We start from the raw sequence: 13737 nt of genomic DNA, 5'->3' as shown, positions 1-13737 counted from the left end.
AGTAATCAATCCTATCTATAGCCATATGAAAAAGTGCTTTAACTCACTACAGATTTGAGAAATGAGAATTAAAACAATTCTTAGGTACTACCTCATACCTATTAGATTGGCTAATAGGAGAGAAAAGGTAAATGAAAAATAGTGGAGGGGATGTGGGAAAAATGAGACTTTAATACACTGTTGGTGGAGTTGTGAATTGATTCAACCATTTTGTTGTTGAGCAATTTGGAACTATGCCCAAAGGGCTACAAAACCATGCATAACCATTGACCTAGCAATACCACTACTAGGTGTATCCCAAAAGACACAAAAACCAAAAGCTAAAAGGACCCATATGTACAAAATTATTTATAGCAGCTCTTTTCTGAGGGCAAAGATTTAGAAGTTGAGGGGATGCCTATCAATTGGGTAATGGCTGAACAAGTCGTGGTATGTGATCATGATGGAATACTATTGTACTATAAAAAATGATGAGCAGTATATTCTCAGAAAAACCTGGGAAGGCTTCCATGGGCTGACACAAAGTGAAATGTACTTTGTACAAAGTAACAGCAATATTGTAAGATGATCAGCTATGAACGGCTTAGCTATTCTCACAATGCAATGATCCAAGACAAATCAGAAGGAAGGTCTTTTGACGAAAAGTGTTGTCCATTCTCAGAGAAAGAACTGTTAGTGTCTGAATACAGATTGAAGCATACTTTTTCTTTTACTTTCTTTGCCTATGTTTTCTTTCACAACATGACTATTATGAATACATTTTGCATGACTACACATGTATAACCTATATGGAATTGCTTGCCTTCTCAATGGGGGAGAGGGGAGGGAGGAAGGGAGAGAATCTGGAACTCAAAGTTTTAAAAAATGAATGTTAAAAATTGGTTTTACATTTAACTGGGGAAAAATAAAATACTAAATAAAAGTTTAAAAAAAAGAGTTACCCTAATAGCTGGAGGAATATTTAGTGCTCATGGTCAGGCCATGACAATACAATAAAAATTAATTTATATTTTTAATACTATGCCAATCAAATTAACAAGTGGATACTTTTTAGAGCTGGATAAAATAATGGCAAAATTCATTTGGAAAAACAAAAGATCCAAGGGGAAATAGCACTTTCAGACCTCAAACTGTATTACAAAGTAGCTGTCATCAAAGTCATCTGGTATTGTTTTAAAAAACAGAGAGCTAGATCAATGGAACAAACTAGGCAAAGGAGATTCACATACAATAGAATTCAATAGCGTGGTGTTTGAAAACAAATTATGTACATGTTGGGGAGGTGGAGCAGAGAATCCTTGTTTGGTAAAAAACTGCTGGGAAAACTGGAAAGCATTCTGGCAGAAATTAGGCTTAGACAAAAACCTTATCCCATACTCCACAATACATTCTAAATGGATATGTATGAAAGAACATACTATAAAAAATTAGAAGAAAATCAGGTCATATTCCTCTCACAGCTATGAGTAAGAAATGTATTCTTAAGTAAATAAGATATAGAGGCAATTACAAAATATAAAATAGATAATTTTGTTACTTGAAACAGAAAAGCTTCTGCACAGACCACATTACTGCCTTTAGGATATGAAGGAAAATGATTGAATGGGGAAAAAAATCTTTGGACTAAATTTCACTGATAAGGGTTTGGTATCCAAAATATCTTAAAGAATTAATAAATATAGATGATTAATAACCATTCCCCAATAGTGAAGTAATTAAAAAACATCAGCAAACAGTTTCCTCAAAAGAATTGCAAAGTATTCACAACTGTGTGTAAAAATGCTGCAGGTCACTAATAATAAGAGAAATCAACACAAATCTGAGGTTTCACTTCATATCCTGAAAATTGGCAAAAATGGCCAAAAAAGGTCAACAATTAATGTTGGAGGAATTGTGGGAAGATAAACACACTAGTACATTGTTGGTAGAGCTAGGAAATAGTACAACCATTTTGCAAAGCAATTTGGAATTGTGCAAATAAAGTGATTAAAATATCCATTCCCTATGAACCAGAGATTCTATTACAAGACATATCCCAAGGGAGTCATGGATAAGCAAAATGTCTGAAATATTTATAGCAGCACTTTTTGTGATAGCCAAGAATTGAAAACAGTGTAGATGTCTATCAACTGGGGTATGGCTAAATAGATTGTGGTGGATGAATGTAATGGAATACTACTGCACTGTAAGAAATGATGTATGTGATCATACAGGGAAGCATGGAAAGATTATATAAACTGATAAAAAGTGAAGTAGAGCCAAGAAAACAATATGCACAGTAATTTACAACAATATAAATGGAATGAAGAAACTCTCTCAATGTCCCCCCGCTGGAGGTAGGAGGTGCACAGGTGTTATACGTTGCACATATTTTTGGAGATTTTCAATGTATTGCTTAGTTGTGTTGATTTTTCCCCCTTTAAGCCCCTTATACCCCCATTACTTTTCATATGGAATGACTCTCAGGGGAAGAGGCAAGGTTACCTGGTGATATTAGAAAAAGAAAACATAAATAAAAAATAATTTAAAAAAATATTCTGCAGTGTGGTCTGTTTGATTTTCAAATTAGGACACCACTGGATAATTACAAATAATATTGTAGCTAAACTTTTTACTACAACATTACTTTTTACTCCCCACCCCCAAAATATACTGTATTTGGAGAGCACTTCTTGATTGGGAGATTGATGGTTTTTTTTTCCCCTTCAATTTGATGTTTCTCTCTCTCTCTCTCTCTCTCTCTCTCTCTCTCTCTCTCTCTCTCTCTCTCTCCATCAAGAGGCAGAAAGACTTATTCTACAAAATCATGTACTCAAGGATCCTTTTTAAAATTTTTCTTCTAGGCTATAGTTAGTATTAGCTGTAACAATGCTATAGATACCATTACAGGTTGTACATATAAGTTTTAGTTAAAGAGAGAAAAAACAAATAGTAGGTGAAAACTGAAACTTTACAAACTTTCAGATGACTCACACGCTGCTTAATTTGTTGTTCTTTCTATAGCTTTGATGTTTATAAGATTAATTCTACAAAGTTTGAACTTAATTTCACCATATGATGTGGTTGTCTGTTCTCGAAGAAGACCAAAATGATATCACTATGTTAAAGTTACAGCATGTCTGACTGTGGCTGATCAGACCAAGACAAGCTGGGTACTGTATCACAGGTCAGGAACAAATAGTCCATATGAACATTTGGGGTGGATTCTCTAAGTTTGCACATCTCATGTATATTTTGAATTACTTCAATTCTGCTTTGCTCATAGAGCACAACACCTTCTCTCACGAGGGCGTGCCATGATGGGCAGTCTTGTGTCAGTGTCTCCCATGTCAAGTAATCAATTTCAGAGTTCTTCAAAGAGACCTTGAGAGTGTCCTTATATCACTTTTTCTGACCATCATGGGAGTGCTTACTCTATGTGAGTTCTTCATAAAATAGTCTTTTAGGCAAGCCTAGGTTTAGCATTCGAACAACTTGGCCAGCCCATTGGAGTTGCAGTCACTGCAGCAGAGTTTGAATGCTTGCAGTTTAGTTCGAGAAAGGACCTCAGGGTCTGGGTGTCTTATCCTGACAGATGATCTGCAGAATCTTCCTCAGTAAATTCAAATGGAAGCCATTCAGTTTCCTAGTATGGTGCTGGTAACTGTCCAGGTTTCACAGACATACAACAATGTGGTCAGCACAACTGCCCTGTACACCTTTATTTGGTAGTCAGTCTAATACCTTTTCTCTTCCATTTCCCTTCAGAGCCTCCCAAGCACTGAGCTAGTTCTGGCGATGCCTTCTCAACCTCATCATCAATGTATACATATATCCCTGGAAAGTATACTGTCAAGGTAAGTAAACATATCCACAGCATTCAAAACCTCTCCATTTGTTGTAACTGATGGTTCCATGTGCAGATGGCATGGTGCTTGCTGATGGAGCACCTGTGTTTTCCTGGTGTTAATTGTTAGGCCAAAATTAGCACACTGATTAGTGATAAGGACAGAGCATGGAGACATGGACTGAACACTTCCATTGTGTTCTCAACAGACCGTCATTAACCAATGCTGAAGCCACTGACTGTTTACCTCAGGTTGACGTCAATTCCTCTCTAGACAAATTTCCAACTGAAGAAGAGGTTGCTGTTTTGTTTTAATATCGCCATATAAACTAATTACTGGGAGGTCCATGTAATCACAACTTTTGGTTTTATAAGGCCCTACTAAATTGTGCTACTTTATTGCTAACAGGTTTAATCAGTTCTACCTAGGAAACCACCACAAGTGGCTTAGAACCTGGAAAATTGATCTATTGCAAGAAATCTTTTTGCAAATATGCCCTAGAAAGAAGATTCATTCCAGGCACTATTAACAACTGACACCCAAGTTAAAAAAAAATGATACAGGGATACATATTTCTGAGTTTGAGTGGACCAAACTGGACAATTTGTGGATAGAGGTAAATGAAAGAACCCTTTGATACAGGAGTTTCATGGGAAAATATTTCCCAAAAGCAAATGACTTCATGAAATAGCCAACCACAAGACAAAAGAGGAATGATTTATTGGACCCCTATTATATTCCCATAAGTACTCATCAGTTCGGTCAATCTAGTTTATTAATCAAAATATTAAATAATAGTATTTATAAATATTAATATTCTTGAAGAGCGCATGTATTAATAAATATTTACATATATAGGGATAATTAGATAAAATATATTATTTCTTTTTTTATAAAGTTTTTTTTTATTTTCCCAGAACACAAATACAAAATAGAGAAAAGAAACAAAAACATATCATAAGCTTAAATATTGAAACTTAAATATAAAGTAAGAAAGAAAAAAAAGCATGTCATGTGCATAGCAGAACATAGGAGAGGATTCAAAATATGTAATAATAAATTTTCATTTCAAGAAAGCCTATATGATAAATAATACACCTAGTGTTGAGAATTGTCCATCTTTTCTTTGCTTCCTTGTGTTTTCTTTTCTTCTCTGCTGTGCACTTTTTAACTTTGTTCTTTCCCCCACCACCCCCCAGAAGGCTACAATATAATTTAGATATTTCTTGATATATACATAGACATACAGATATATACATACACTTATACATATATACGTGCATATATAGACATATACTTTCCCAAACATAATCTACTCCTGATCTTTGATTTTTGTTTGTACGTATCTTTTGTTTCCTATCCTTCCTGCCTCCTCTACTTTACTTCTACCCGCTATATCACCTTCCTATTACTCGCCTACCCCCCTCCTGCACCAACCACCCTGCCCTCCTATTACTTGCCCTCCCACCAAAAATCCCTCCCCTATCCCCCCATTCCCATTAATCTAAACTCCCTTTACCTATTCCCTCATTCTCCCCTCTAAAAATCCCTCCCTTGTCCTAATCCTTCCCTTGTCCTTCCCCCCTCACTATACCCCTACCATTTTATTTCTTCTAAATTTAGAAGACTTTTACACTCTTATAAATATGTATGTATTGCTCCCTCTTAAACTCATTCCTGATGAAAGTAGGTTACCAGAACAACCAGCACTCTTCCCCATCTAAATCCTCTATATCCTTTCTTCTTCTTGCACCTCTTTTGTATAAAATAGTTACTGTTTTTAGTTGTTTCTAAATGGTTTTTTTATTTTTAAAATTCATATCATAGTTAGGTTTATTGCTCTCTTTCTTATGAGCTCAACAATTATTAATAAGAATGTTAGACATACATTTTACATTTTATGTCATATAAAAGGTAAGCAATCTGTTTTTATGAATCCCTTATAGTTACTTTGGTGTGTACCTTATGTTTCTCTTGGTACTTGTATGTTGAATCTTCTATTAAGTTGAGGATTTTTTTTTAACAAAGTCTTAAAAGTCTGAGGGTTTGTCAAATGTCCATTTTTTCATTGAATATAGTATTGAAATTTGAAGGCTATGATATTTTTGGCCGGAGCCCCATGTCTTTTTCTCTGCGATATATTGTGTTCCAAGACCTGCAGTCCTTTAATGTTTTTGCTGCTAGGTCTTGTGTAATTCTAATTGTGGCACTATCATATTTGAATTGTTTTAATCTTGATGCTTTTAATATTTTATCCTTGATCTGGGGATTTCGGAATTTGACTATGATATTCCTATGAGTTTTCCTCATAGGATCTCTTTTAAGTGGTGTGTGATGGATTTTTTTCTATTTCTACTTCCCTGCCTTGTTCTAATGTTTCAGGACAATTTTCTGTAATTATTTCTTGTATTATTGTATCAAGATTCTTTTTTTGATCATGACTTTCAGTTACTCCAATTATTTTTATATTATCTCTTCTTGATCTATTCTCCAAATCTGTTGTTTTTCTTATAAGATGTTTCACTTTCTCTTCTATTTTTTCATTATTCATGTTTTGTTTAATTATTTCTTGATCTCTTATTTTCAGTGGCTTCACTTTGCCCAATTCTAATTTTCAATACGTTATTTCTTTTAGTGGGCCTCAAACTACAAGCTGTAAGTTCACTGTTCTATGTTCACTAACCTGTTATCAGGTTCACTTGCCTAACTACAAGAAGGCTGACTATAGGATTTCTGCCCTTCGGAGTGATAAATGTGTGACCAAGCCCAGTGTGGGTAGGATGTCTTGACATGATACAGTAGCCCCCCGCCCCAAGTTCTTTTGGATCTCCAAACCACTTTCTTGCCTAACATGAGGAAAGGCCCATCTTATAGCCACATAGTCACTGGAGATGACACTTACCTTACCCATTCTGTAACTACCCATGCTGATACATTATTTCTGGCCCTCCTAGAGAGTCAAGAGCAAGGTCTATCAACCAATAGGACTGTATTTTACTTTGCCTCTTCTGAGTATCCTGCCATCAAGTACAATAAAAGTAAGGCCCTGGAGACAAGTGACATTATGAGGAAGATCTGAGGTGCCATTCATTAAACAGTTTCTTTAATAAATGACTATTGGATCAGCGTTCTGTTTCAGTGTTTTTTCTTACAGATTGGACAATTTTGAATACCACACAGAATAATAACCCTGTTGTTTAAACGGACATTAACTGAATATTGCACACACATGTTTGACTACGCCCTTAACAATTTCCAATACTTGAATTGCATTAGGGACTTAAGAAAAGGAGGACGTGAAACATGAAAGAATATATGTGTGTCATTTGAGACTGGTTGCCAGTGCTAGATTGACTATATGTGTATTACCAGATGATTATATCACTAACAATTGCTAATAACCATTACCTTTATGGAACTGAGAAATACTTATTGGAATAAGGTAGGGGTCCAATAAGTCATTCCACAACTGTCTTGTGGTTGGCTGTCTATTTCATGAAAGTCATCTGCTATTGGGAAACATTTTCCCATGAAAATCCTGTATCAAAGGGTTCTTTCATTCATCTCTGTCCACAAATTGTTCAGTTTGATCAACTCATATTCAGAAATAAGTTTTCCTGAATCAAAATCCGGTAGCACATAAGTGTGCTGATCACACTGCAGACATTTTAAAAATTTAGATCCATTTAACCACCTTACACATAATGAAATGCTTTGGACCAAAAGTCCATTTAATATACAAATAGAAATAAAGCTTTTGCTAAAACTAAGTACTTTATGACTGTGTGACTATAAAGACCTCTCGGTTTTAGTGAGTTTATATCTAAGTATTTTGTAGATTCACAGGGAAGGAAGGAAAATGATCTTTGGCCAGTTGCTTAAGGGTAAATAGCAATTTCTACCGAGGGAATAAGAAAGAATGCCAAATTTTATATCTAATCAACCAATAAACATTTGTTAAGTCCCTAAGATGTGCCAGGCACTGTGCTAAGTATTTGGGACACAAAAAGAAACAAAAGAGGACCCCTGCCCTCAAAGAGCTCACACTCTAAGGAGTTAAAAATTTGCCATCCATGCAGCACCTTGATGGGTAACCTACTGATTCCTTGAGTCTACTGATTTTTAAAAACATAAAAATATATTACTTTATAGAGACTGACAGTATTTCACTAAGCCACGTTTACTTTTCCATTCCATGCTCTTTGACAGAAGGTTGGTAGCTGCTGCTTTTTCATTTTCAGTCTTACGGTTTATCATTGCATTGAGTAGAGCTCTAAAGTATTTCAAAATTGTTTCACTTGGTAATGTCACTGGGATTCTTTGGCCAGTCGTGCTCACTTCACTCTCCATCAAATCCACAGAGGTCTTTCTTCCCTTCCCAGGTTAAACTGAAACTGTCCTGTCATTTTTTTATACTAGGATTCCATTGCATTCGTATTATTTAATTATTTAGCCGCTTCCCCACAATAGGTGGACGGTTCCTTTGTATCCTGTTCTTTGACAGGACAAAAAGAGCTGTTATAAATATTTTTTTTTTTGCACATGTTGGTCTTCTTGTACATACTGGGGAATATTTTATACCATTTTATATCATTTTTAATTTCGACCAGACCCAGACCCTGAATTAATGAGTAACTGGAAGAAGATCCAGGACCTGGGCTTCTTTGTTATCCAAAGTTTGCTCAGGAAATACCCTTACCTCTGTCCACAAGGCTAGACCAGACTGGCCTAAGAACGTTCCTTCCCCTGTTAGCCATTAAGGGATGAGAGAGACTGCCTCACTTAATATTCTAACTGACCTTGCCAACACTCTTGTCTTTACAACCCTATTCCTGAAGGAAAATCCTCTTCTAGTATCATGGCTAAACATACATGGGGATCATAAAAGTGAGGTAACACAGGCTTGTTGAGTCTGCTAAAAATAATGTTTTAATAAAGTTTTCTCATTCCTTTGTTCAGACAGCCAGAGCTTATGCTCCTTGTACGTACAAGTAAGCTAGCTTAGCTATGCTTTAAAGGAAAATAATAAACAACCTGGATTTTTCTAATACCTAGCTTGTTTGCCTCCTTCAACCAAACTTTCAGGTTTAACAAAACAAAGCTCTTTCTGGGATCTTGGAGGGAGAGGCCTAATAGTGGTGTGGTGGACCGAAAAGCTTTGTACAGTTTAGTGACGTCTTGGGAGCAGACCCAACATGCTTTTTCAGGAAAGGGAGTGGGAGTCGGGAAGAGACTGGGGGTCAGGGGGACAGGGAGATGGGGTTGTGGAACAATTCACAGGTGGGCCAACAATGCATCAGTGTACCTGTCCCTCCAACATTTCTCGTTTTCCTCTTTTGTCATCTTTGTCAGTCCGACAGATGGTTAGAGTTGCTTTAAATCTGCATTTCTCTGGCATTTTTTTTTTCATGTGGTTGTGGGATACCTCGGATTTCTTCCATTGAAAACTGCCTGCTCATGTGTTTTGACCTTTTTTTCTGTGGGGGAATGGCATTATAAATCACAATCAGCTGCATATATATCTTGGATATGAGGTTCCTCTGATAAAGAGAAACTTGTTTCAAAAACACCCCCTACCCCAGCGACCTATTGTACCTTCTAATTTTAGCTGCATTGACTCAGTTTTTTTCCTACTTACCCCCAGCACCCCACACCCCACCCCCCAAAAAAAATTTCTTGGGATGAAAGTGTTTTACCTCGTGTGATTCTCACTATCGGGTATTTCATCAGGGTCTCTTCCCCTATGCAGATTTCTCGGTGCTTCAAATTTGTTTTAAAGTCGCACACACATTTGGAGTTTATCATCTTGGTGTGCCCTGTTAAAAGCCATACCTAATTTCTCTCCAGCGCTTTCGAGCAGTTTCCCCCTGTATAGTTTTATTTTTCCCTCCGTACATGTTTGGTTAGGCCTATGTATTGGCTTGGAGCGAAGTCAGTGTAGTGTGATGGGGCTCGCCCCGCAGGGTGGATATAAATGCACTCAGCGGGAACAAGGCTTGTCACAGGTAGGAGAGGGGTGGCGTGTGTATCCCGCCTACCCAATCTACCGGGGTCGGGGAGAATGCTATCGCTTCCTTTGATTGCCCAGGTGAGATGGCTAGGTTACAGAGGTTACAGGAAGACACACGCAGATTCCAGTGACGTGCCACAAAGTTAAAGCTCTTCTTTTGAGGAGGTGGGTGGCTCTTAAAAGAGCCCTTGGGGTTAGGGTTTTGAGGTCTCGGCTGCCACGAAGGAGTCTACTTGGAGCTGGTGTACTTGGTGACGGCCTTGGTGCCCTCGGACACGGCGTGCTTGGCCAGCTCCCCGGGGAGCAGCAGGCGCACGGCCGTCTGGATCTCCCGGGACGTGATGGTGGAGCGCTTGTTGTAATGCGCCAGGCGGGACGCCTCGCCGGCGATGCGCTCGAAGATGTCGTTGACGAAGGAGTTCATGATGCCCATGGCCTTGGACGAGATGCCGGTGTCGGGGTGGACCTGCTTCAGCACCTTGTACACGTAGATAGAGTAGCTTTCCTTGCGGCTGCGCTTGCGCTTCTTGCCATCCTTCTTCTGTGCCTTGGTCACGGCCTTTTTGGAGCCCTTCTTCGGGGCGGGAGCGGACTTGGCGGGCTCAGGCATATCGCAGAAGGTAAGCGACGTCAACAAGTGAGAAGAGAAACTCAACGCTGCCTCGCCTAAGTGGTCTGTTCTACTTGTAGTGCGCGTATTCAAATGAGAGAATAGGAAGCTCTGAGGTCTGATTGGGTAAAGCCCGTTAAGTCGTTTCCCTATTGGGAGGAGCACATGCAAATTACTAGATGCCCGTCCTACTTTCCGATTGGCTTGTTTATCGAAAGAGGCTTGGAACCAATGGGACAGCGTCGTTTAGCCTACTGCTTGACAGTATAACAGGTCCTGTGCTCTTCGAAAGAGAGTAAAGCCCGGCATCTTTTAGGCTTCTCGAACGAGTAGTTTTGTGTTCTTCGCCATGTCTGGACGCGGAAAACAGGGAGGCAAAGCTCGCGCAAAGGCCAAGTCTCGTTCGTCTCGGGCAGGTCTCCAGTTCCCTGTGGGTCGGGTGCACCGTCTGCTCCGCAAAGGCAACTACTCTGAGCGAGTCGGTGCCGGGGCGCCGGTGTACTTGGCAGCCGTACTGGAATACCTGACAGCTGAGATCCTGGAGTTGGCTGGTAACGCGGCCCGCGACAACAAGAAGACGCGTATCATTCCCCGGCACCTTCAGCTGGCTATCCGCAACGACGAAGAACTGAACAAGCTGCTGGGCAAAGTCACCATCGCCCAGGGTGGCGTTCTGCCCAACATTCAGGCCGTGCTGTTGCCCAAGAAGACCGAGAGCCACCACAAAGCCAAGGGCAAGTAAAGGCCTCATGAGGGATAACCGAAACCAAAGGCTCTTTTCAGAGCCACCCAACTGTTTCAGCGAAAAAAGCTGTTAACGAGGCGGCGTGTCCCCAACTTTTCTTCATGGTGTTATAGCTTCCACAATGGAAGCTTTCTGAGGGGCTGGGGTGTAGTGGGCAGAACGGCAGGGTTATCTTTCGAGTTTCAGAGAATCAGAAATGCTGCTTGGCCTCAGTACCCCCTACCTAGCCTTCAAAGTACAGAAAAGTTTCGCGAGGTGGCGGAGCTTGCATTTGTCTCCCGGTTCCGAGCAAGTGGAATCGGACGCCCCGTGAAGCCCCGTAAGTGTAGGTGTGTAGTTAAGGTATTTTAGCTAGACTGCGCTTCCGGTGGCCCAGCTCCTTCAGTTGAGATTAGTTGATTGGATGGCCAGTCTTGGCTGTCCAGGAGTTGCGGGCAAGAGTGGACCGGAAAGGAGGGTAGGAAATTCACAGGAGCGTCCACGATACGGGGCAGACCAGGGGTGTTGCTGGGCGTCCCGTCCCCCCCCCCCCAAATGAGCGCGGGTTTCCCAGGGAACCTGCCTGTGAATAAAGGAGCGTTTAAGTGACACGTTATGGCTCAAGGAGTGTTTTTGACCCGATGTTTTGTGAGGCATTACGGTTCATAGCATGGCCTTTCCCGAGGTAAAGGGTGCTTGCGAGCTAGCGGCCGGCTGCAACAAAGTACTGCCCCAGGTCCCCGTAGTGTGAGGAAATCTGACCGCTAGCAAGGAGCCCGGCACCAGTGTAGAGCTGCGGAAGGCCCACCGCTAGCCCAAGTGTGCCGAGCCACTGGTTCGCAAGATATATTGCGAGAACTGGAGAGGACTTAAGAAGCGTGTGTTGCTGGGTGCCTGCAAACAGAGGTATGCCCTGTTCTTCCACGTTGCACGCCCCTCCCCACGCGCGCAGTCCCGGCGCCGCCCCCCAAGTAGCAAGTACGCCGGGTAGAGGAATGCGAGTGTTATTAGCCCTTTCTCGGAGACTGTGGGGTGGCTCTGAAAAGAGCCTTTGAGGCTTCTGAAAGCGGAATTTTTCCGTAGCACCCTTCATTTCTTCTTTGGCGCTGCCTTCTTAGGCTTAGCTGCCTTCGGCTTAGCCCCCTTGGGCTTGACCAGCTTGGCCTTAGCGGGGCTCTTGGCCACTTTCTTCGGCTTAGCGGCTTTGGGCTTCTTGGGGCTCTTGGTCGCCTTTTTGGCTCCCACCGCGGCCGGCTTCTTGACCTTCTTCGGCGTCTTCTTAACGCTTTTCTTGGCAGCCTGCTGCCCCTGCCGCCTTCTTCGGTTTCTTGGCTGCAGCACCAGCAGGCTTCTTAGCCTTGGCTGCAGCGGTCTTCTTTCCCTTAGCTTTGCCCTCGCCAGCAGAGGCCGCCTTCTTGTTGAGCTTGAAGGAACCGGAAGCACCGGTGCCTTTGGTCTGCACCAAAGTGCCCTTGCTCACCAAGCTCTTGAGCCCCAGCTTGATGCGGCTGTTGTTCTTCTCCACATCGTAGCCGGCGGCCGCCAGCGCCTTCTTCAGGGCAGCTAGGGACACGCCGCTGCGCTCTTTGGAGGCTTCCACCGCCTTGGTGATCAGCTCCGACACCGAGGGTCCTGCGGCCTTGCGCCGGGCCCCTCCGGACCCGGCAGGCTTCTTAGACTTCTTCTTAACCGGAGTTTTTTCAGCCGGCGCGGGGGCTGGAGCGGCCGGGGCGGCGGGTGCAGTCTCGGACATGGCTTTCCGCTCTGACCGTACCAAATAGCGAACACGCAAACCTAAGGACACACAGACCACCACGGTCTCTATAGCCGGGAACACTGGACCTGGGAGTATATATAGACAAGGGAGTCGTGCTGTGATTGGTGCGCTGTGCAACCCGCCTTCTCAGCCACTTACAGCCACTCGGCTCTCCTTCACGGTTGTGTTTCTTACCCCTGAAAAAAAGGGAAAAATACAAAAATTCCCGGCACGCAATCCAGCTATTTCTACCCGAATCTGAAGCGAGAAGACTCGGGGTTCGTGTGCCGCTCAGCTTCTCTCTGCAACCTCAAAAACTGCACTCGGAGCCTTTCCTAATCTCCCTAACTCCCCACAAAACTCAGGTCAAATGGAGACAACTCCCTGTGTTTCCTTTAAATTCGAAAGTTGCCCTTTTACTCCCGCTGGCCTTTCCTCCACAGTATACTTATGCACACACTTGACTTCTCATTTATTCAAAAACGGAAAAAATTCTCTTCACTTTTACATCGAAATCCTGTTTCTCAGTGAAGGAAGTAACACAGGCTCTTCCGCGATTTCGGCATAGGGATTCATGGGAATGAGATGCCGCAAGGATTTCGCATCCAGGACAGGCAGCTGCCTTCAGGACATAGGGAGCTTTGGAAGATCCTTGGGCCGCTAACTGGAGGGAGTAAAATGTCATCTTTTCAATTTCCAGCCGTTTAGTACCTGAGAAAGGCCTAGATTTTGAGGGGGGCGGGTCGATGGTGGGAAGGGGAGGGAGTGCTGGGGCGGGGGTGGAGGGTTGGGGGGCGGGGGGGGGGGGTG

General features: G+C 42.0%; 2 protein-coding genes and 1 pseudogene across 2 annotated transcripts; 1 reads left to right on the top strand and 2 right to left on the bottom strand.

The window, feature by feature from the left end:
* Positions 1–10066: 10066 nt before the first annotated feature.
* LOC118856847 (histone H2B type 2-E) lies at positions 10067–10447 on the bottom strand. Its single transcript, XM_036767375.1, has one exon. The coding sequence runs from the start codon at positions 10445–10447 to the stop codon at positions 10067–10069; it is 381 nt and encodes a 126-aa protein (XP_036623270.1).
* Positions 10448–10796: 349 nt separating this feature from the next.
* LOC118856842 (histone H2A type 1-like) lies at positions 10797–11189 on the top strand. The gene has a single exon (XM_036767369.1). It carries the CDS (start codon positions 10797–10799, stop codon positions 11187–11189), a length of 393 nt encoding a protein of 130 aa, XP_036623264.1.
* Positions 11190–12260: 1071 nt separating this feature from the next.
* On the bottom strand, positions 12261–12929 carry LOC118856838 (annotated as a pseudogene).
* Positions 12930–13737: the final 808 nt, after the last annotated feature.

The sequence above is a fragment of the Trichosurus vulpecula genome, chromosome 7, assembly GCF_011100635.1.
Source record: "Trichosurus vulpecula isolate mTriVul1 chromosome 7, mTriVul1.pri, whole genome shotgun sequence".
Lineage (NCBI taxonomy): Eukaryota > Metazoa > Chordata > Mammalia > Diprotodontia > Phalangeridae > Trichosurus > Trichosurus vulpecula.
The sequence above is the reverse complement of the archived record's forward strand: the minus strand, read 5'-3'. Positions and strand labels throughout refer to the sequence as shown.